General features: G+C 42.0%; 1 protein-coding gene across 1 annotated transcript in view; it reads right to left on the reverse strand.

Moving 5' to 3' along the window:
* Positions 1–17081: 17081 nt before the first annotated feature.
* The window catches only part of RAB31 (RAB31, member RAS oncogene family), a 120894-nt gene continuing 114159 nt past the window's right edge, over positions 17082–23816 (reverse strand). The window contains exon 7 of the mRNA XM_019545972.1: positions 17082–18698. Within this exon, the coding sequence (XP_019401517.1) occupies positions 18601–18698 (98 nt within the window). The 3' untranslated portion in view covers positions 17082–18600. The remainder of the gene's footprint in view (positions 18699–23816) is intronic.

Here is a 23816-nt window from a genome sequence, read left to right on the forward strand (position 1 = left end):
TGGTCTTCCATCCCTCTGAGTTACCTAGGGTTATGCCCAGTGACACCAACACTCTGACTGGGGACAGAGCACTGCCTTACTGCAGGGGCTGTGGGGACCAGTCCCAAGGGCCTCAGGCTGGGGGCTGGGGTCACCAGTAACCTGCTAAAGGAGCTGGAGCAGAACACAGGGATGAACACAGATGGGGAGGCCCCTCCAAAGCCACTCTGGCCAAAAGCTCTTGTATGAGACTCAAAAAGCAAGAGTCGGCCTTTCTTCCTTTTCTTTCTTCACAGCGTAATAGTTTCCCAGCACTGGCTGCAGTTAAGGGCTGGTGGAGGGTTTTGCATGTAAAACCCTGCCCTGCTGTCACGTATGCCAGTCATTCCTCCTTCTCAGACCTGGTGACAGGCCTGTCTCTCCCATAACAGGGTCGTAAAATTAAACTAGCAGGTGGGAGCTTTAAAATTAACCAAAGAAAGTTTTGTCTGTCTCTCCAAACTGCTGCCCTATGCATCGTCAGCAGAAGGCGAGGGTTAATGGAGTTTGGCCCCTCCAAACTAATTTTGTGGCAGACAGCAACAGCAGTGTTGGGATGAAACTCAAGCTCTACTTCTCTGCGGACAAGAAGAACTATGTTATTAACCACCAGCACTCATCTGATAATCAGTCAGAAGCTTTATTGACTACAAAAATATCCATTAAACACAGTTATATCCATATTGCTCAACAAGCAGCAGCACCACAGTGCTGCCATCCCACAGTGCCTGGCGCTGCCTGGCAGGCAGCCAGGCCAGCGTCCCAAGCATTCTTAGGGCCACATGTCTTCACTGGTTCCGCGCCACCGCCACACCCTGCTGCTGCAGCGCCACACCCAGCACCCCTGCCACATGCTCCTCCACCGCCACATGCAACACCAATATGTGGCAGTGCCGCAATAGCCCTGCGTGAGAGAGGGGTGGGAATCAGGTAGGCGTGCCCCACACTGCCCTGCACTGTCCCCCTACACCCTACTTTACACTGACCCCCACCCCCTACCCCCCCCAAAGCAGCACAGTAAAGCATCTTTTAAGCTTTACCCTACCCCCAATTGATATTTTCTTTTTCCCCCATGTTGATGGGGGGAGGGACACCACATCTTGAAAACCTCACTTTGGTTTCGACTAAATATAATAATCAGTATCATCAATAAAAGTTATGTTGTCTACAGCCCTAATCCTGCAGACTTTCATATATCTTAACTTTACATCCACTGAAAAAACAGGAATTGACACGTATATTAAAGTAAGCATGTGCTCATATGCAGAGTAAGTATCTAAAAAGTTGTCACTACTAACACCCCAGCCTCCGTATGTCGTAAGTCATCAAAATTTATCTATTACTGTTTTGCTGAGGTAGCAGACAGTTATGCAGAAAAGGCTGCTTCTGACAGGTGTGTTTGGCTAATCAAAGTAAAAGTTTCTGGCTCATTTTATGTAGATCTGGAAGATTAGAGTTTAATCATTTTAAAATAACCCATAAGGCAAAGAAATTGGATTTCTGTAGTAATCTTACAAATCCAGTGTACTGCAGGTATGATCTATGTTTGTATCTGAGTAGTCATATACTAGCTTAGCATTCTTGTGTTTTTATCTGAGAGACTATTCTATTTATTCCCTTTCCACTCAAAAAAAATAACATCTATGGTATCACTGATGAAATCCTTTGACAGCTAAGAGTTAATATTTATAGAGTTACTGTGCAGGTGATACCAATGAGAATCTGTTAGGTTTCAACATGCAACATATAAATTATGAATAAGTGAGAACTTAAAGATTTCTTGAGATTTTGCTTTGATGCATTGGAAGGTCATGGAGAAATACATAAAGAATATTCTATAGTTATTCTTGTTTTGCAGACAACTATTAAAAATGCACATAACACTTTGACCTCATCACTCTCAATTAAATCAGCAATTTTTGTGTCACCTGTACATTTTACCAGGGATAATTTCCTATTTTCTTCAAGATCATTCATGAAGGTATTGAAAAGCGTTAGACCAAGAACAGGTCCCTTCAGAACCCCATTTTTTGTGGTATTTCTTAATCATCCTATGGCATTAAATCAAATGTCCTCTATTAGGGTGAGTACATAAGACCAACAGAATAACTTTCAGTAGTCAAACTTTGATTCACACAAAACAGTACTAGTTTGTCTGCCAAAACCCATTTTCCATAAATTAATAGTGATTAGCACAATTAATACCATCAGATTTTAATTCTATTTAATTTTAATGTTATTGTTAATGGCAAAAATTAATTTCAGTTGTATTTTTACTTCTGTTAGCAATGTAGAAGTTAGTTTTTAACTACCTTCAAATGGCTAGATATCTATCCTAAGGTTGCCTGGGATTCTTACATTTCACGCTGGGTTTCCAAGGTAGTTAGAATAAATATAATTTTGCTTGTAATACCAACAGACTTGATGTGGATGTTTCTGTGATGCTAAAATAATTAGGAGCCCCAAATTCCATTTCTACTGTGTCAGTTTTATAGAACTGAGCAACCATGTATTTAACTTTTCTTAAGAATTCTCAGATTGTGAGTTCCTTAAGTGTGAATCATCAGTTAGTAATTCAGTGACATAAGGTGTGACATTTCTTCATCTTTTTTCCTTTAAGTTTGTCTCCAATAAGAAATGACATTTTAGACCCCTTTATTTCTACTTCCTGAGGGAAAAGTCAGCTGGATGGAGTTTCCTGGATGACACATTTCGGTTGCTAATTTAAGGTTGTCATAATAGGTTTCAGTGACAATTTAAAACAATAAGCTGACCAAAAGGGCCTCTTGCCAAATGATAATTAACCTGACTTCAGTTCTATGGGAATAAGACTGGGAAAAGCATTTAATGGAAAGTCTCTTAAACCCAGAAAGCAGGAAATCACTTTATGGGATTATGACATTTTGTTCCTGACTCTTTATCTGGACAGTGGTAAATCAAATAGATTAAACTCAAGAGACATAGTCTTCAGCTCAAGACAACATTGCCTCTTACATACTTTTCAAGTTTGTTGTCTTGATCCTATATATCCTTTTGATAAGACTTGAATTGTTAGTGAAATCCAATCCATTCCTCCATTGTGCTATCAGGAGGTACTAGATAACAAGGAAACAATGTTACTACAATTGCCTCAGTTGAGTAGCTTGAAACAGCACAAAAATATTAAACAAAACCTACCCTACTAGAAAGGCCCACCAAGTGGCCAATGCTGATTGGGAGGATGGAACCAGCAAATTCAACACACCTCTGGGCACCAGAAAGGCCAAAAGGAACAAGACCCAAGTTAAATTTTCCCAAATAAAGGCATATTCTTAGCAGTTTACATTTATTTATGCCTTTCAGCAACTTATAGTATGTTTGGAGGGTTGTAGTTACGATGGTCCAGGAAATACGCTAGAAAACTTGCCTGCATCTCTCCCAAGCATACAATTTCATAGTTGGTAGGGTCAGAAGGGACCTGAGCAGGTCATCAAGTCCGACTCCCTGCCATGGGCAGGAAGGAAGGCTGGGGTCAAATGACCCCGGCAAGGTGTCTATCTAGCCTCCTTTTGAAGACTCCCAGGGTAGGAGTGAGCACCACTTCTCTTGGAAGTTGGTTCCAGATCCTAGCCGGCCTGACCATGAAGTAGTGCCTCCTGATATCTAGCCTGAATCTACCCTCTGTCAACTTATGGCTGTTGTTCCTTGTTACTCCCAGTCGTGCTTTGGAGAACAGGGATTCTCCCATTGCCTACTGGTCTCCCTTGGCCAGTTTATAGACAGCCACCAGATCCCCCCTCAGCCTTCTCTTGTGGAGGCTGAACAGTTTCAGGTTTCGTTGCCTTTCCTCGTACAGCCTGCCCTGCTGACCCTTGATCATGTGGGTGGCCCTCCTCTGGACCCTCTCCATGTTGTCCACATCCCTCCTGAAGCGTGGCGCACAGAACTGGATGCGGTACTCCAACTGAAGTCTGACCAGTGACGCATAGAGGGGGAGGATCACCTCCTTGAACCTGCTTGTGATGCATCTGTAGATGCCTGACAAAGTGCGATTAGCATTCCTGACTACGTTCCCACATTGGCGGCCCACATTCATCTTGGAGTCAGTAATGACTCCAAAATCCTTTTCTGCCTCTGTGCTGATGAGACAGGAGTTCCCCAGCTTGTAGGTATGCTGCTGGTTCTTTCTCCTTGGGTGCAGTACCCTGCACTTGTCAGTATTGAATCCCACCTTATTCTCATCCACCCACCCCTGTAACCTGTCCAGACCCAATTGCAGCCAGTCCCTCCCTTCCAGCATGCCCACTTCTCCTCACATCTTAGTGTCATCCACAAATTTGAATAAGGTGCTTTTTACCCCATCGTCCAAGTCGCTGATGAAGATGTTGAACAGTGCAGGGCCGAGGACTGAGCCCTGGGGGACCCCACTGCCCACATCCCTCCAGGTCAAAAATGACCTGTCCACCAACACTCTCTAGATGCGGCCGTCCAGCCAATTGGTGACACATCTGACTATGTAGGCATCGACACCACAATCTCCTAATTTTTCCATGAGAATGGGGTGAGAGATAGTGTCAAAAGCCTTCTAAAGTCCAGAAAGACTATGTCCACCACAACACCTGCGTCCAAGGATTTTGGGGCCCTCTGTACCTCTCAGGATGGAGTCACCTATGACGAGCACTCAGCAGCTCTTCTTCCAGGTCAACTTGCCTCCTTCAGTCTGTTCAGTGTGTGGAGCAGCCTTCTCTCCAGAGGTTTTATCCTCTCCTTCCTCCTCCTCCAGTGTTGCCAGGGCCTTATACCTGTTCTCCAGCTGGAGTGGGGGAACTGGTAGTGCACTGCCACAAGCAGCCCTGGCTCTGGGGGGAAACTTCTGCCATTTTGCTGTGGAAGGCATCTCCCAGAGTGCTTCTCCCTTTGGTGCCTGGGCCTGCAGGGAAAGGAAATCAGTTGGTCTGATAAAAGATATCACCAAAAATCCCTTGCTGCTTTCAGTACCTTGTAAAAGTACGAAAATCTCTACTCAAGGCTGAATGTGGAAATTCAAACATTTTATTCTTGCCTAGTATACCTCAGGTAAGTGTCTACTCCTGGTTATTTGATACAGCTTTAGAGCGAGGCAGTGAGGTAGTTAGTTGGGTTAGTCTGGAGTCAGTCAGAAGGCAAGGTAGTTATGTACCTTTATAGAATAATTCAATAAGATATTATATATATATATTTATATATAGATATATATACATATATATGATTTAGTCTATATAAGGTGCATGTATCTACTCTGTTTCCTGACTTGTACAAGTCATCTTCAGGAGATTTATCAGAAGCAGGCCTTACAAGCTCTAGACCAATGGCTCTTGACCTTTTTTCATTTATGGACCCCCTAAACATTTTTAAATGGTGAGGACCCCGTTTGGAAATTTTGAGTGGAGGGGTGGGCCCCTTTGAATTCTAAGTGTGGGTATTCACATAGTTTTGATTGATCATAGATATCTTTCACAGACCCCTTAGACCAGGGGTGACAAAAATACGGCCCATGGGACACATCCCTCAGTCCTGCCTGGCTCAGGCGTTGTTCCACGGTGGTGCTTCCTGCTGCCCCCTGGGGCTGCTGGGCTCTGCCTTGCGTTACTAGCAGGGACCCAGCCTTGACCTGCCAACAGCAGCACTGGCAGGGCAGATTGTGCTCTGTGTGGGGAAAAAGTGGCCTCTCCCCTTCAGTGCTACCCGGTGCTTCCTGCCGGGCTGCCCTGTGACTCCTCTGCACTTCTCCCACTGCCTCGTGGGGCAGCCCTGAGGTGGCAGTGACAGTGCGGGGCAGCCCAGCATGGATGCCATGTAGCTGCTGCAGGAAGCAGTGGGCAGCACTGAGGGGGAGGGTCTGCTTTTCTCCCATGTCAAGCACACTCTGCCCTGCCAGCACTGCTGTTGTTGCAGCTATTCAGCACCAGCAGAAAAGTCTGCAGCAGGCATGGGGCTGGTCAGGGCTGTGGGCAGGTCCCCACCAGTACCCCAGGGCTAGGGCGAGAAGCTGCCAATGGCTAGGCTACCTAGAAAGGCAGTCCAGCATGGAGCTGCCCCAACCCCACTGCCTGCCTAGAGAGCAGCAGAACACAACACGGGCGGGCAGTGCGGAGCAGGCATTGGGGTTGGGTCAAAGCTATGCACGCTTCTGGTTGATCCGTTCCTGCTGGGATCAGTCTGGAATGGGAAGGGAGCACACTAGGGCTTTGCGCTACTGGTGGTGGTGGGGAGGCACCACAGGGTGTGTGGGCTCTGAGCTGTTGTGGGGTATGGACAGGTGCTGACCAACTCAAGTGGGGCACGTGTGGGGGTTCCTATGCACACCCCAGCATACCCTCCTCCACACACAATCACACACTCCACAAACACCATGCCCACCCACATCCTTCCCCACATGCACCCCCCATGCACACATATGGTCTCTGGAGGGAGCCCTGCTCACAACTACCCACACCTACCCCACTGCACACACCCCCAGCCACCCTCCCCCTCCATACAATGCCACAAACCTCATACCCCCCACATCCCTAAAACCATGCCGCTACAAGACCCCCATGCCCCCCCACATCCACACTTACCCCTGCACCCTCCCCCACATGCCACATACACCCACAGCCCACCCCAAACCCCATACCCACCTATCCATACCCCCCACAGCCCTCCACACCCCTCCCAATATACAAGAATAAGACTTCATTTTGAGCTATTATACAATCACCTCTATATCTGTGATGCAAATACACACACACATCAAGACAAAAAAACTTTTAAAAATAAAATTAAAATATGTTATTTTGGATGTTAGATTTTTAGTATATAATTTTTTTTTCTGATTCCAAGATGGCAAACTTCCTTCACAAAATGAGTACTTCTGGGGCAAGGGCAGGGACTAATGGTGACAAAGGTCAGCAATTAGGGAGCAGGACTTCCAGTACCAAGATGTTGACCAGGAGGCAGGGCACCTGTCAAGGGGGACTACCCTTGCAGCCCTCAACTTCTTGCCAAAACTCATGAAGCAACTCTCCAGCTAAAATAATTGCCTGCCCCTGCCTTAGACATAGTCTCCCACAGACCACAGATTGAAAACCTCAGCTCTAAACCAGGGGTTGTCAATCAAGAGTATGCATACCCCTGGGAGTACTTGGTCTAGGGGGTGTGCATGAGCAGGCAGGGACAAAGCACCACTGCCTCCCAGTAGCAGGGCCAGGGTGGGGCGAGGCAAGCGGTGCCCCTATATGGGGTGGGGAAGTTTGCACACACCAGCCCAATGAGCTTCCCAACCCCACAGAGGGGTGCTACTTCCCTCATCCCAGTTGATGAGTTTCCCTGCCTCCCTGCTCTGTGTCCATCTGTGCGTTACCCCATTCCCCCACCTTGGCATTTGACTGCCAGGGGTACTTAGACTAAAAAAGGTTGAAAACCCCTGCTCTAAACAATCTTCAGGACCAGGGACACTGGCTGAATCATCAAGCTGAATTGCTAAGCAGTTATTTTCCCTGAATTTTGAAAGCCATTGCTCTCAGACATTCTCATCAATGTCATGGATATGATATGAAACAGTATTATTTGACAAAGGCTCTACTTTCAATCTAGCTGCTGCTTCAGGTCCTATGTTGTCCTTTCCCCTCCTGTCCTTCCTTCCTCCCCCCTCCCAATTCTATTTCACAGGAAAGCAGGCATTTTTCTGCAACAGGACACCCTTTTCACTGGTGTTATTTGAAGTGAGACAAGATATGATACCTGAAGGACATACGTGCTGACATTGATAGCTTAATGAATCAAGTCTTGCTGATTTTTCAAGGCATTGGCTTTTCCGTGGAAGAAAATATCCATTTTTATTTTTCAGTGATGGATGGTCTCTTAAAGACTTTTTTCTGTCACTAGCTAGCTCTTAGAAGCACATTGCACACTGTGGTTTCACATCAATCAATACAAACCCATTTTACATCTCTTTGTCACTCTTTTTTTCTCTCAGCTCTCACTGGAACAGCTTGCTGTTGTCCTTTCTATAGAAAGATCCTTCCAAGTCACCTTTTAGCCAGATCTGAGCTCTAGCAAGAATTGAATGACATATGCAAGATGGTTGCATGATTGCCCTTAGGCTTTATGGGTCACAGCTGACATGACCACTGTTGTAGCTCAGTGACTTTTTTGTCATGGTTTGCATGCATAGGTATTTATTTGCCCTTCATAGAATTATTTAATAGAGCTTGTATGGTTTTGCAAAAGGCAAATACAATCATAAACTTAGCTACAAGTTTAATATTGTTTTATTGGAAGCAGCTCTTTCAATTTTACACATCTTATATTACTTTATATGTAAACACTGACTGGGGTTTGTCTTTGTTGCACTGTAGTGTATGTAGTATGTATCACTTTTCTTAAAGTTTTCAAATGAATTTGTTTTTCCCCACCCCAAATGTTATATCTTGTTCAATCCTCTTTTTTTCCCTAGATGGCTGTGTTGGAAACCTAAGCCATCACCATTTGTTTTTTTTCTTCTTCAGGTCAAAACTTTTCCAAGGCTAAGAAGGTGAGGTTTTAGTTTCATCCAGCTCCCACACAAATAATTTTCACAATCATTTGCAGCAAAAAGTGTTTCAGCAATTTTGTCCAGGGAATAATTGTGTGTATTACTTTTTTTTGGAGTAAGGTAAAACAGGATAATTTTGAGTTCATATTTCAGCCTTGCCTGAGATGCCTTAAAATTTCTTTTTTATATTCCAAATGGGCAGAAACTGAGTTGTCATCCTGTAAAAAATATCTCCTACCAAGGGATTTCTTCCATTTCTTATGGTCACCCTACAGAAATTTATTTTGAGTTTCAAAGATTATATGACAAAGGTGAATGTGTTGATGTAGATACCCATATAAAATACACATTGCCACCCCGAGAGAGGAAGTTCCCTTTCAGAACAAAGCATAATCTCTACAGCAGCAAAACCCAGGAGGCTAAGAGTCTCTGAAAAAAATGCCACCAGGAATACAAATGTAGTTTGTTTGGGCTCCTGGCTATCAGGGAATAGTTAGCATGCTAGAAATTAAGCCCTTGTTATAAATGTACTTCTTTCCATTGGGATTAACAGCAAACCCTTAACATTCATTTAATGTGTTTCATGTTAAATGTTTACAGTGCTGCACTGCAAGATTAATGATGTCTTTGGCAGGGATTATATTTTTGATATTCAGAAATAACTTGACTTGTTGGTAGCTTTGTTTCTGCCCAGCTTCTGTCATCCAGTCTCTCCTAATTGCTCTTTTAGTTTAACCTGCATTATAGTATCCCGCATATGTTTATCAGCAAAGTAGCCTTAATTCTTTAAAGATGTCAAGTACAGACTTTGAATTGCGTAAAGTGTTTAACCTAAATTTCATCATATTTAAAACACCAAGGAAGAACTTTGACATCTTATTCATTTTTTTTATTTTTGGAGCCAAGATTTACTGTAAACAAAAGGCCTTGAAATCCCACCCTGCTGAAAAACACATTAGTTGGATGAACAAAATATTTTTTTTCATAGTGAAGATTTAGGTATCAGAGCCATGGGTTACTCGTTAGTGATAACTGCCAATTCATAATAAAGGGACTCTCACAAAAATATATCCCCCAGAACTAATCTGTAGTAAGTCCTGCATCCTACAAATTCTGCTTCCAGTAAAAGCGTGTGGGCATAGAGTTTGATTATCCATGTATTGTGACTTTTACAGAAAAAAAAACTGTTAGCGTAACCAGAAGAGACAACACTACAAGACAAATAAACTATATTATAATTTATTTGGTCATTGAAACATCTGTATTTTGCAGTTGCAGGACTGTAAATGGAAAGGGGCAGTGAACAGGGTATCAACCCTGTACATTAGTTGAGGTATCAACCCTGTACATTAGTTGAGGTGGAGTGCAGAAATATCAGCCAGTGCCTCTTGTGGTCTGTCCATTGCAACTGTCTGCAGACTGTTGCTGCCCAGAGTGCAAAATTGCCCAGCTACACCTCCAGGAGTTTTGTCTTAAAATATGCACTGTATATTAGTAGTATAGCACTGTGTTTGGACATGTCATTGGAAATGAAAGATGGCGCAAGACATTCTCAGGAAGGCGGTATTTTCCTTCTCCTAATTCACTACCTTCTAAAGGAAAAGTAAAGTATCCCCCTACTAAAGTTTCTTTGTGAGCTGCTGATGGGAGTGATCTTTGGCAGGGGCAATTTGGCAACATCCAAAAATGGGAAATCCATCAGAGACTGAGAAATCACCTCAACTTCTCTTGAAATTTGTAGCAGGAATTTGACAAATCCCCTGCAACTCTGTATTATACTTTTCTACAATAGGAAATAGCCAAATATGGTGCAAAACACAATGTAGCATTTCGATAAGGGCTGTTTGTTGTATTTAAAATCTTCAAAATAAAATCTTTATGCCAAAAAAGGCCAAATACATTCTGTACTATTTTTATTAAAATTGTGGTGTATATTAATGCTCACATAATACGTGATTTGTAGTACTGACAGAAACCCTTGTTACTAGGTGCAATTTGCAGAGGCACAGTACAAAAATCTCTGCATTGGGACAAACAAAATTTGCCGCACTGAAATGGTAAAAATGGCTGCACCTGCACAAGATGCTGATTGCACAGTAACCCGTGACTACTGCACAATGGTGTTACATTGGCAGAAAGCATGACGTGACAGTACTGCACAGTCAGCATTATGAAAAACGAGTTCGGTGGTACTACTTAGCAGTAGGGCTGTGTGAAGCTTCGGTCGTTGTTCAATTCAGCAGAGCTTCTGCCAGATTCGGCAGACAAATCTCCGAATCCAAATCAAATCGGGAAACCCTTTAATCTCTCCGAATCAAATCAGAACCCTCTGAATCAATTCAGAGAGATTCAGTGATTCAGACATAGACACAGCTTTTAATGTTTTTTCTACAGATCTCAAGGTACCAGGCGGCTCATGAATGCTGAGATGGTGGGGCAGATGGACTGTCCCACAGGAGCACGGCAGGGTCCCCAGCCTGCTCGGCAGCCGACCCAGAAGTGGAGCAGAAACACTTCCAGTCCACTTCTGGGTCTACCACAGAGTCCATGAGGGAACCACCTCTACCCCGCCACCACCAGCTCGGCAACTGGTGCCTCCTGGGTGCCCCCGCAGCCAATTACCAAGTACTTCTAGTCCACTTCTGGGTCCGCCACCGAGCACTTGGGGGGGTTCCCCCCCCCCACTCCATCCACCCCACCATTGCGGTGTTTATGAGCCATGCCTGGTACCTCAAGGTATGTAGAAAAAACATTTAAAGCTGTGTCTATGGCTGAATCACTGAGTCTCTGAATCAGCATCGAATCTTCAGATTTGGATTCGGCCAAATCAAATTGGGACAGTGATCCAAATCAATGAACCAAATCACTGTCCCCCGATTCGGGCCGAATCCAAATCAAATACGGCCCATTTCATACACCCCTACTCCAGTTACTGCTCAGTCAGCATCTCATGTAAGTGTGGCCAATATGGCCTTTTTGCAATACTTAAAGCAGGGAGTTGGAAAATGTTTGAGTTCAGCTTTTCAGACACAGAAAGACTAATGTATTAGGTTACTGCATATTCTGACTCCCACACTTCCTATGCTTGGTCATGAATAATATAATTTTTAAAAAAGAATTTGATTTTCGTACAGCAATATCTAATGAAGAATCAAGTTAACATTGGCCCAGATTTTAACAATACAGCTAATTAAATGCAGATCAAGAATACTGGTTAAGTACAAATAAAGCATGGTTTCTTAGGAACTCAGTGGCAGTCATTACTAAGCATCTATAAAATTAATTTAAGCCATTTTACTTTTCTTTTAACGCTTTAAAGAAGTTTGCTTTGTAATCCTGTGTAAAAATTACTGGAAAAAAAAAAGATGAGCCATCTGTTTTACCTCTTGGGGAGTGCACATTTCATAACCCTAGCAGATACCTAAACACTTTAACAGATTAGAGTGAGGGGGTGGAGGTCTAAAGTAGGTACACAGAGTATTTCATCAGACTAATTCTCCTAACCACTGAAGAGTCCTTAAGAAATTGCAGCTGGTCCTTGCAAAAGAAGGCTGACACTTTTGCACTTCTGAAGTTTTTGATCTGTGAAAAGTTAAATTTTTTTCAAACACCTGGGGGAAGCAAAATCTTTAGTAATTCAAATAGAAACGTGTTTTGTTTTTTTATTGTTGAACTTCACAGCCGAGCGTATAATCCCTAGTTTTCAAGTCTGTAGAGTACACAATCCTGCTAATATTAAGCACTAAAAAGTACACGTATCCAAATGACAGCTAGAATTAACTACACCTCCTATGCAAAATGTAGTCATGTTCTTGTAGAATCACAATTGTCTCCTATGATGGGTAGTGTCTGCTTCTGTTTCTCCAATCCTGGTAAGGAACAGGAAGGAGGATCATTTTTGACCTTTCACCAACTGTTCTGAATTAAAAGCAAGTTGTCTTTTTGCTGCTTGTGGGTACTTGCAGGATTAGATTAATGTACTTTCTGGATTTATTTCCATTAGATGAAACTGAAATACTTAAGTATAATTAGGTCATAGGGCATCAAGCTAATGCAATATTTATATTCTTCATCAGCTTTATAGTTTTCCATTGTGTTATAAATCTGCTTTACAAAGATTTATCAGCATATCTGATGAATGGACAGAGATGGGATGTTCTATAACACTGAACAAATGTTTGCCTAAGATTTGATAATCTACTTCATGACCTGTTGACTGTGAAGTTTGCTAAGGAATGTATATGGCCTTCACTCCAGAATATCACCTTTTATTTTGCAAAAAAAGTTACATTTCTAATAATTATGGTTGTGACGACAATCTTGAAAATGTGAACCAAGTGTAAACCAATACAATGATGTTTTACCAAGTTTGAAGATGGTTTGAAATAAGAACACTCCCACATACATCTTCATGTCTTGTTAATTCTGAAACCTGAAGATAAATAGCAAATGAATGGAATGGAAAGTCAAAAATGGGTGTAATTGGGAATATGCTGTTCAAAGGAAGTGGCTACTGCAAGCTCACCTTTTACTGGCAGATATTGTTCTGCTGGATGCCAACCGTTCAGCTATTTTCCTGCTTTATTGGACTGTTAGAATGTCATCTAGTAGACTAGAAATCAGAAAAACCATTCAACCTGTTTATTCTTGAATGTAATTGTGGCAGGGCACTGTTTGTGCCTACCACTTTAAAGGCCAGAAGACAGTAGCCGGCAGGTGCCTGATTAGGGCAGCCATTTTGGATTACGGGCTGCCCATATTAACAGGGCATTTTGCTGCTGGAAGGCCAGGCAACATCGCCTGGCTGCAGGTATAATCTGGAGGTAAGGGCAGGAGCTGTAGGGGATAGACAGGAGGCTCCTGGTCCTGCCATGACTTAAAATTGCACCCTGCTGGGAGTGGGTGGCCTGGTGAGGCTCCCAGTGGTGTGGGAGCCTCCAGAAGATGCCAGGCCAGTTACCACCCTGGTGAAAGGTGGGTCAGGGTGCCCAAACCCCAGCTCCCACAACCAGGTGGGTTACCGCCCTTGTAGAGTCTGGAAGGTGGACCCCAGTGACAGAGTGGGGCCATAGACTCAGGAACTTGTCTTGACATCCCCCAACTGGTCAATGCTGGGGCCAGGACCAGAAGGGTCAAAGGACCAGGGGCCGACCGTGAAGGACGCCCAGAGCTGAGGGCCTGGGGTTCTGACTGGCCTGGAGATGGGCCAGGGCCAGGGCCAGTGTAGCCAAAGGTCCCTGGGGGACTACACCCGTAAGGGGGAAGCAGCTCAGGGAGCTATACAGCCTAGAATGAAGGTGGAGTAGGTTGCCTGAATGGTGGGATTTGAATAGTAGGATTCTGGGGCCCATTGTGGGGCCGGTGATGTGGATAACAGCTGGATGCCATCTGCAAAGGTTGGGCTGCAGTGTAGGAGAGGAACAGAGCCGCAAAGAGCGCCCCCTGGCATTGGGGCAAGAAATGGGCAACCTCCTGCTTAATTAACATCAATTAATTAATTAACAACAAGGTGTGGCAGGTAAGAAGGCGGGCGGTTAGCCCAGAAACAGGTGGGTGGGCCACAGGAAAATCGGCCCTGAGAAGGCCTCTATTACAGTAATTTTGTTTGTGCAGGCTAGAATCTCTCCACAATGCCTCCAATTTATGTTTGATAATCTGCAGCATAAGTGACAACATACAGTGAGTAGAATAAGGCTCACATTGCATGTAAATGCTAGTTAAGTGGAATCTAAACTACAGTTGTTTCTGCAGGGAGAAATGTTGCCAGTTATAGTGAGAACTTTATAATACAACAATATTCTTGTATTTGTGTGTTTTAGTGAAACCAGTGGTCTTTTGAAATCAAAAGTATTTAAAATATTTATTAGCCTTAATTACTGTAGGTTAAATAAAACAAAAAACTACATTTTAGGAAAAATCTTATTAGATATCATACAATTCATATGTAAAACAGAAGATAAAGTATTAACAAATTGCAGCATCCCATACATGAAGCCAATGGGTCCAGCCCAGTTAAAGCCCTTACATGAACAAAAAAAAGAGTGATATTACTTAGCACACAATTTTACACTGACATTTGATCACTGGATCTGGTTTAAATTACTAAGGGTAGTAGAGTAAAATATAAAGTTAATGTACTAAAAAGGTTTGATTACAAGTCAGGGCACTCTCATTTATTAGCTATCTAATTGCATTAATCACGTGCACTGAAAAGCAACATAAAGTGGGGACATAATGATAGGTAGTTTTAACTATTAAATGATGTGTACCAGTGTTTTCTTCTGGGTTTATGCCCCACTGCAGTAAAGTCAAGCACTGTTACATCACTCTGCTTCATCAGTCACTACTGCTTCCTTTGCAGTCAGTTTCCCCTGCCACTGATTACCACCAATTCCCCTCACTACTGGCAGTCAGCAGTGGGCATAACCAGGGTCAGAGAAGTGGCGGCTGAAGTAGGGAGGCATGAGAGCTAAATGCTGCTATGATTCATACTTGCACCTCCAGAGGTGCACTGCAAAATCTGGGAAATGCTGATGTAGACATTATGATGCAGCACTTCAGACTGGCCTGTATCAGAAAGAAAAATAATCCCTAATTAATCTTGTTTTCTGGAGCATGACTTTTACATCAGCAGGTGCCAGTTAATGGGTTACAGCTTCTCTAGATTTCTCATTCTGTGGACAAAAACTCACATTCAATAATATGTAATATTAATGCTATCAGTTGGCAAGTCAGCAATGTACCTAATATATCCCCATCTTGTTGCTACTTTTGGTCTTCAGCCTTAAAAATTAATAAAGGAGAAATGATCGCTAATAAAATACATACTTACAGTATACAATATGTAGTATATGTGAACCAGACATCACCAGTGAAAAAGTACTACATGTCAGTATAACAAAATAGAAACCTATTTTATATATACATATACACACAGCACATATGGAAATGAATTAATTTTTAAAAAATGTATTAAGCAACTACTTTTTGACATACCAGAAAGAATGTCACTTAGAACTTGAGGAGGAAAAGAAAGTCTCCATATAACCTACTCTAATTACTGTTTATGCATCTGCCCTACTACTGGCTTTCCTGGAGAAACTACTCTTCTCAATGGCCAGTGTAGAAATGCTTTAACTGTTATTAAAGCAGGACAACTACAGATTCAAACAACTTCAGTACTGCGGTTATTTATATATTTATTTTTAAAAGCAGCCATTAACTACTCAGACTGGTAAGAAATATGGTTACTATACAGATTTATGATTCTGTGTTAATTTTTGGTATCAGATAATTTTTGGAGCACTTATGGAGAATGGCAAAATATTTCCTAATCAATCACCAACAACAATGGAAAAGTTAAAATCAGGATTTGAAAAACATGTACACTCCTAAAACAAATTATAATTTCATTCTGAAAGATAGTAAGCCGGCACTTTGGGAAAACACTGGTTGTGAAGTAAAACAGTTGAAGGTTAGTCTTGTAGCCAAAGAAAACCGTAGCTCTAAAATATTTTGGAGTGGCCTGTTATTCTCTCATTGTGACTTCAGAGCTTCCTCAAAACACAATTGACCACAACTTAAATTCTGTTCACTCAAGATCTTTATTGACTTAACTAAAAACAGAATAAGGACTTCAGGATTTGGCCTGTTAAAGCATAAAACTATATGCTATGAACCTGCTTTTCCAATTTACATTTTGAAAGTCTCTTTCAGCCAGTAAAATTGTCACTATAATTTCTAATTTGAAATCATTTAATGAAAAACTTCATAGTTCTGTTTCTGATCCATGTACACGCATTTGTTCCATGGTAGCTGTGAAAGATGGTGACTCAGTATAATGCAAAATCCAGAGATTTGCATCAGATATTAGCCCTCATTTAGCTGGAGATTATAATGTAATTGAAGAAGTGCCTGAAGAACCTTACAGTTATCCTAAACTCATTTTAATGGGTTTTGAGATGTCATGTGAAAATAATGTCAGTCACATCTATGAAAACAAATTTAAGAAGTTTTATGCACAAATAATATAAAATGCTTAGCACAGAACCTATTTATACAGTTTTTAAAAAAAGAAATGCTTGTTAAATAGCCTCACTGTATAGTTACCAAGTTGCGGATGCTGTCCTTTTCCACTAAGTGAGAACTCGGCTTCACTCAGTGAGAGTACTCATTTTTGTTGTTGATCTGCAACTTTACTAACTATAATGATTAAGACCATGATCCAAGCCCCACAAAGTCAATGACAAGACACCCACTGACTTCACCTGGCTTTGGTTCAGGCCCTAAATAACTAGTAGCATCTCTGCACCCTCAATGAAACAGTTAAAGTCCATTTTTGCATAACTATGTAGATCCAGCTACAACCTGTCTATACATTAATTATACACTCTCCTTAGTTGGAAATAATTTTCTTCTTTTGGTTACTTTGCACATAAATTCTCCACAACTGCATTAATAGAAGGAATGTTGTATACATATAAAAGAAGTTATAATGTTGTGGAATGCCATTTGGATTTGTTTCTGTACCTTTTTTTTACTTAACTTGTTTCTGCTTTACCCTTTCCCTCTTTTCCATTGATTTTATAATTCAACTACTCTGTTGATTACAGATACAGAAAACATAGAAATAGAAGAGACCTACATGTTTTAGATCAAAGTGGTCCAACGTCCTAGCCTCTGTAGCCACAAACAAAAATCTTGAACCAGCTAAGAGCCATAGAAAAACAAGCTTCTGAAGATGCACATGCCCCACAATCAATTATCTGTGCACAGTGCCCCTGCTTCAGAAGCTGCAGTTAAGCTGCCCAGGAACCATGCATGGCATGCAAACCATAGTCTGGGCATCTCTGTCTTAGATCATCTAGTTCATAATTTCCAATAGCTGACTTATCTCTACACTGTTTTCAGGTGCTTTGTTTGGTTTAGTTGCAAGTATATCAGGCAATGAGAGTTTTGTACCACTTCCCATACTCCACAATTGAACAGATCTCATCTCCAGGAAAACCAGAATGTTTCTTAATTTCATCCCATGACCCCAAATTATACTGTACTCCCTTTATCATTTGAATGGGGTACTAAGATTCTTTTACTGAATTCATTAACACTTGGAAACCTGATGGGAGAGGATGTTAAATTCCTCCTTCAAGGTGGTAAGAGAGAAGGCTGGGTCTGGGAACAGAGGATAGAGGGGCATCCACAAGAACTTTAGAAGCAGCCAATTTTTGACCAATTTTATATTCTTGTAACTTCAGTTACTGATAAAGCCTAAGTCCTGGAAAGGGAGTAAACTTGGACTAAATCCAGTAGGTAGAATGTATTTTCTTTCTGGAACAGAATTAAGAAATCTGTCTGCTTAGTCATCCCAAACAGTTCCTTTTTACGGGAATTCCATCCTTCAGATAAATGCAGATGGTTGCAACTAGGTCTCCCAGTAGCACAAACTGGGCTGAATTCTTCCCTGACTCTACCTGAAAAATTTGAAATCTGACACTTTGATCCATGTTTTTAATTAGTCATTAATCCATGTCCTGCTGATGGCTGATAAAAAAATCTTCTGATGAAGCTATAATCCTAGAAAAGTTCTAGGAACATAGCCTGCCTGTAAGAGAAGGTTGAGAAATATGCTGACGAAAGTTTAGGCTTTATATCATACGCACTACATTACTATACAGATCAATTAAAAACACTAAGTCCGCTCTGCATTGTAGAAAGCAGAATTTTTTCAACAAATCTAAAGCTTGCATAAGAAGAGGTCCATTTATTTGAAAAAAAAAATCAACAGTCACTGGCTTTAAAAAAAAGGATTGGAGTAATTTAACACTGTAATGTTGGCCAGGATGGTAGGGAGGACTTTCCACCTAGGTTTTGCCAAATTCTTTCAAAGAAAAAAAAATTTCTGCTCCCAATCCTTGCATTATTACTCGCATGGAGTACTGTTGCTTTCAAGACAAGGTGCCATGTCACTGAGATCATGAAGTCTTCCTTTGCTCAATGAATAAGCAAATGGTATTATTTTTTCAAGTAATATCAAAACAGAACAAGCTGGGTCAGCAGCATCGCCTATTCATTTGTGTAGTCTGCTTTCCAAGTTTGATTGCTCCATTGTTACCATTTTCATGAGAGTCCAAGGGTGGGATCTGTCGACCTGAAACATATAAAATAAATGTTGAAATACCTTAATATCTGTGTGTATTTATATATTAGTATGGAATGACATGGCTTTTATTAAAATCAATTTCAATATGCAATAACTGTTTTCCATAAAGCTTTTATCCATATTTTAGATTTGGGTATATAAAAGGAAGCTGTGGCCAATTAACACACAAGCACACAAACACAGGTTGTCTATATGATAACATTTAGAAAGCATTGTAACCCTTCAATTATCTGAGCTTCTTCAGCAGGAAAAAATCTTTTTATTGAGAACTCTAAAGAATAATTCCAGTTGAATACGTCAGGTCTAGCTGAGCAAAACCTTAAATTACCTATGTATCCCATACTAGTGTTTCTTCTACCCCAGAACTCTCCAAAACCTACAGGCACTATAAAAAAGCAAACTAACTGAAAAAAGCAGCAAAATGATTCCTTTAATTGAGTCCTCTCCTCCAGATCTTGATCCCTTAATTTGCCCAGCTGATGGGCTGACTTGTCAAATAAGGCCAAGGTCCTAACTCATACATAAGGATTTGGGAATGTCATTCAAACTTGTGTGAACAAACTACATCCTTAGTGGGGGTGGAGGGGTATCATAATAACATGGAGAGAAAGGACTGCTCTTCTAAATCTCCCCCCTGTATACCTTTTCTGGCCTGTTGCGGCAAGTCCATTCATAAGATCTGACAAAGTAGGCTGCTACATACAAAAGCTTATGCATTTCTCATCATGTTAGTCTAGTGGCGCTCAACCCATCTGGCCCCATGAGCTGGACAAGTGGCCTGGGTCTGGGTCCACAGGTCAGAACCTGTGCGAAGTAGGTCCATGGGTACAATCCAGTGTGTGGGGCTGGCCCCACATCAACCCAATCCCATGCATCTGATCTAGCCAAAGACAGACCCTATGCGCCAGATCCAGCCATGGAAAGACCTGCACGGCAGCTCAGCCTCATGATGTGGATCCAGCTGCAGACTGACCTGATGCAAAGGTTGAGGTCATCTGGCTTATACCTCACCCTGTAGGGCTCCCCACAGGTCTGGAAATTTGGCAGCAGGGGACCAGTGGCAGTATTAATTGCCAATAAATGCTGCCACCACTCGCCTGATGCCAAATTTCCAGATCCATGGGGAGCCTCACAGGCTAGATCACATGGCTCACTGGACAGGATCTGGCCTGTGGGCTTGAGATTAAGCATTCCTGTGTTAGTCTGTAAGGTGTCACCCTGTCCTGTCTTCTGTTTTGTTGGCCTTCTTTACTTGGGTCATACATAATACACCTAATAATACATGGCCATTACTGCTGCAGGCTTATCAGGAATAACTAACATTGAAACAATGGGGTCTAGAATAAGACAGGGCTCAGTTCAACCTCATGCACTAGTGTAGTATTGGCTTTTTTTGTGAGTCTTGCACAGTATCTTTCAAAGCTTGTAGGAATGTCACCTTACTCTCTCACAGGGGGCTTTTAGTTGAATCGTTTTCCTAAGTCAAAACTACATTCTCCCCTTTTCACGTTTCTCCTGGTCATACCAGGGTAATTAAATGGCTTTAAACAACAACAACTAAAGTATTTAACATTCACATATAATATGGCAGTTTCAGAGAACCTAAAAGCCTAATCCCTTTGAGTAGGTTACAATCTAAATAGATATTACAATCTAGATTTCTCCCTTTCCACTGAAGGATTTCCACAGTTGTTTCTTACACGTTCTTTCAATTATGCACATAAAGGCCTCAACCCTGCTAAGACTTGATATATCAGAGAACTAAAGATTACTATCAAGTCAAAAGTCCATCCAAACTAAGCAGCCAATGGTAATGGCATGTCAGTTTCTATATCTAGTGGCAGAGGCAAGGGAGTGATATGGCTAGTGTGTTATCTGGCCACCTTTGATTCTCCATTCACACTAGAGACTCATTTATAGCAGGGTCACCTGGGGGCAGTTTTCAGCCCAAGTCTGTAACAGCCGTCAACCTTACATCTTTGGAACTGTAGCAGGATATCTTTACTTCTCTCACATCACATAAAGAAAAAACAAAGTATTCAGCATAAAATCCTGCCCAGCTGATCAATAGCAAAATTTTGGGGTCCTGATAGATCACAGATTCAATATGAGCAAAAGATGTGATGCTGCAAAGAGGTAAATGAGATTTTGGGCCACATCTACAGATATAAGGTATGGTAGGTGGTAGTGCCTCTACTTGGCAGTGGTTGGGCCTCCTCTAGAATAATTGTGTGTATATTGCCAAAAAAGGCTAATTTAAAACATTCCATTCAACTATTCCTAGCACAGACTTTTACTTTTTAGCTCTCCACCACAACCACTGCAATGTTTCTATGAAGCAAATATTTGCATTACATTAAATATTCAATATGAGAATAGTTGGCCAAGTGTCAGGAAATCGATAGCTTCACATATATATGACTGAGCCTTCTCCACATGAAAGGCTCTATCCTGAGATACAAACTCTTTCCTCCAATTAGGAAGTGTAGTTCAGGAAGCAACTTCATTTTAAAACAATCATCTATATAATACTCTTTTAAAAATTCTCTCTCTAAGGTCTGAGGAAGCAAAGCGTTTTTCACCAAATGATTCTTCAAAGGCTGGGGCCCCAATCTGAAATAAGCAGCATACCTGAGACATTTCACTGCACTTTAGTCCTCCCCTTATTTTGCTGCTTTTAAAATCAGCAAGGATGTTCTTCTGTCAATTTTCATGATGCCATTGACAGGATCTACCTGACCTGGGAATGGCTCGTTCTCAAAAACCAGAAGCCCCCAAATTTGCAAAACATAATGTTAAACTACTGTGTATTTTTGTTTAGGCCTCTGCTTATATTGTGGTTAAATTTATTTTTCTTTGGTTGGTAATGTGTGTCATTTTGTGTTAAACTCTGGCCCCACTGAAGCATGAAGTGTCGATCAGGGAGGTGGAAGGTTAAACCCTGTCATTTACCAGAAATAACTAACGTAATCAGTACTAACTCTGTTTTGTATCTGGAGCACATATAAAAAGAGAGACAGGAGGGTGTGTACAACCTTGCATATTGTACCAAGGGACCATTTTATTTACATAAATACATTAACGGGCATCTGCAGAATTACCAGGGTTCAAGTACTGCACAATTACAGGTTGTTTGGGAAATCACCTTGATCATTAAAAACTAGCTGGGTGAGACGCTGTCATAGTCATTCCAAATGAGCAGGACAGTAAATACACAAAAAAAATGCACAGCACCCTTTCAAATAAAAAAAGTAGAATTTGTGAGGTTTTTTCCTTGTGCAAGCTATTTACAATGTTATGGCTACTGTCTGTGGGTAGTTTTAATACATGAGTATCTTTGGAGAAATGTAAACAAGAGGCATATTGTAAGAAGCTACTGTATACATCAATCACATGAGAGGAAACAGAAATTCAGTCAACAGCATATAATTTACATATATGCCACTTAGTTATAAAACAAAATTTACACCTACTATTTCCATCTGATTAAATTTAATCAAGCATTTACATGAAACACCCTATCCTCCACTCCTTAATATGTCAAAATTATCACTGTATACTTTAACAGAACTTCTCTCAGCGTACAATTCAAGGAAAAAGACCAATTTACGTCCTGTAATCACAGTAATTCTGAAATATTTAGTGAAGCAGGGCCTAATGTTATAAGGCCAAGTTTACCGAATTTCAGTGTGAAATCACACAGGGACAACATATGGTGGAGTTATGCAGTAGAACCCAGATCATTTATTATCAGGTAGGCTGCTGAATTAAGCACCAGCCATATAGCTCTTTACCACCGCTTTACAGGGTGCCACTTCTCAGATCAGCTGGACCTCATCAGCAGTCCCACAAAGATGATTGGAGAAACGGCACCCTTTCAAATAAAAGCTGCAGCAAATAGTTGCAGAACCTCAGTGCCCTGGCACAAAGGTTGGCAGGGACTCTGTATACCCCTCGATATTCCACCAATGATCATGGCTAGGATCCAGAATAACCTGGATAGGCTGGAGAAATGGTCTGTAATCAACTGGATGTGATTCAACAAGGGCAAGTGCAAATTCCTACATTTAAGGACAGAATAAAATGCATGCACACAAAAAAATGGGGAATGGCTGTCTAGGCTGCAGGACTGCAAAGAAGGATGTGGGGGTTACAGAAAACCATAAGCTGAGCATAACCCAACAGCATGTTTTTATTGCAAAAAAAGCCAACAGAATATTGGTCGTATTAACAGGTGTGTCACTTGCAAATCAACGGACGTGATTCTTCCACTCTATTCACCATTGGTGAGGCCTCATTTGGAGTCCTGTGTCCAGTTTTGAACCCCACACTTCAAAAAGGATGTGAACAGTTTGGAAAGAGTCCAGTACATAGCAACAAATATTAGGGGTCTGGGGGGCAAGACTTATGAGGAAAGGCTGAAAGAACTAGTATTACTTAGTTTGGAGGACAGAGGGATTTGATGTCTTTAAATACCTAAAGGACTGTGCCTGTCTGGTCTTGAACATCCAGTCACGCGCCAGATGGACCCAGATGTTCAGGGGCATTCGTTTGTCCGTCCCCACTGTCCCGCTGAGCGGATGTCTCTCTCCTGTGTAGTCTCTCCCCAATCTCACCTGCCACGACTTTGGATCTTGTTCCAATGGTGGGTGTCCAACTACCGGGGGTCTCTCGACTATAGGACAGCTGAATGGTGATCTTCCACGAGGCTCCACCTCCCCTCTATCTCGCCTTTACACCCTGTCTTGATGGGTTCATGATGTCCTTCCACCAGTTCCCCCGACTGTTGGGGCTCTGCGTATGCTCACTGGGATGGTTATCAGCCTGCCGGGCCTAACCCTAACTCCGCCCACAGCGCATAACCCCTGCCTTGCCTGCCAGGGGATAGCAACCCCTTTAGGCCTAAGCAACACTTGGGCTCTAGATGCCTCGCACCGCAACCCCTTCAAAAGTGCGAAACCAAGGAAAAGTTATCAATAACAAAGAAATATGCAGATATACAAAGTGGGAGGGAACCCTCTGCCCTCTTGCCATCTACACTCACAGCCTGCCCACTGTTGCGCCCCTAATGCCTGTGCACCCTTGACCTGCGAGCCTGGGTCGGCA

Source organism: Crocodylus porosus, unplaced genomic scaffold, assembly GCF_001723895.1.
Source record: "Crocodylus porosus isolate Cpor-Errol unplaced genomic scaffold, CroPor_comp1, whole genome shotgun sequence".
NCBI lineage: Eukaryota > Metazoa > Chordata > Crocodylia > Crocodylidae > Crocodylus > Crocodylus porosus.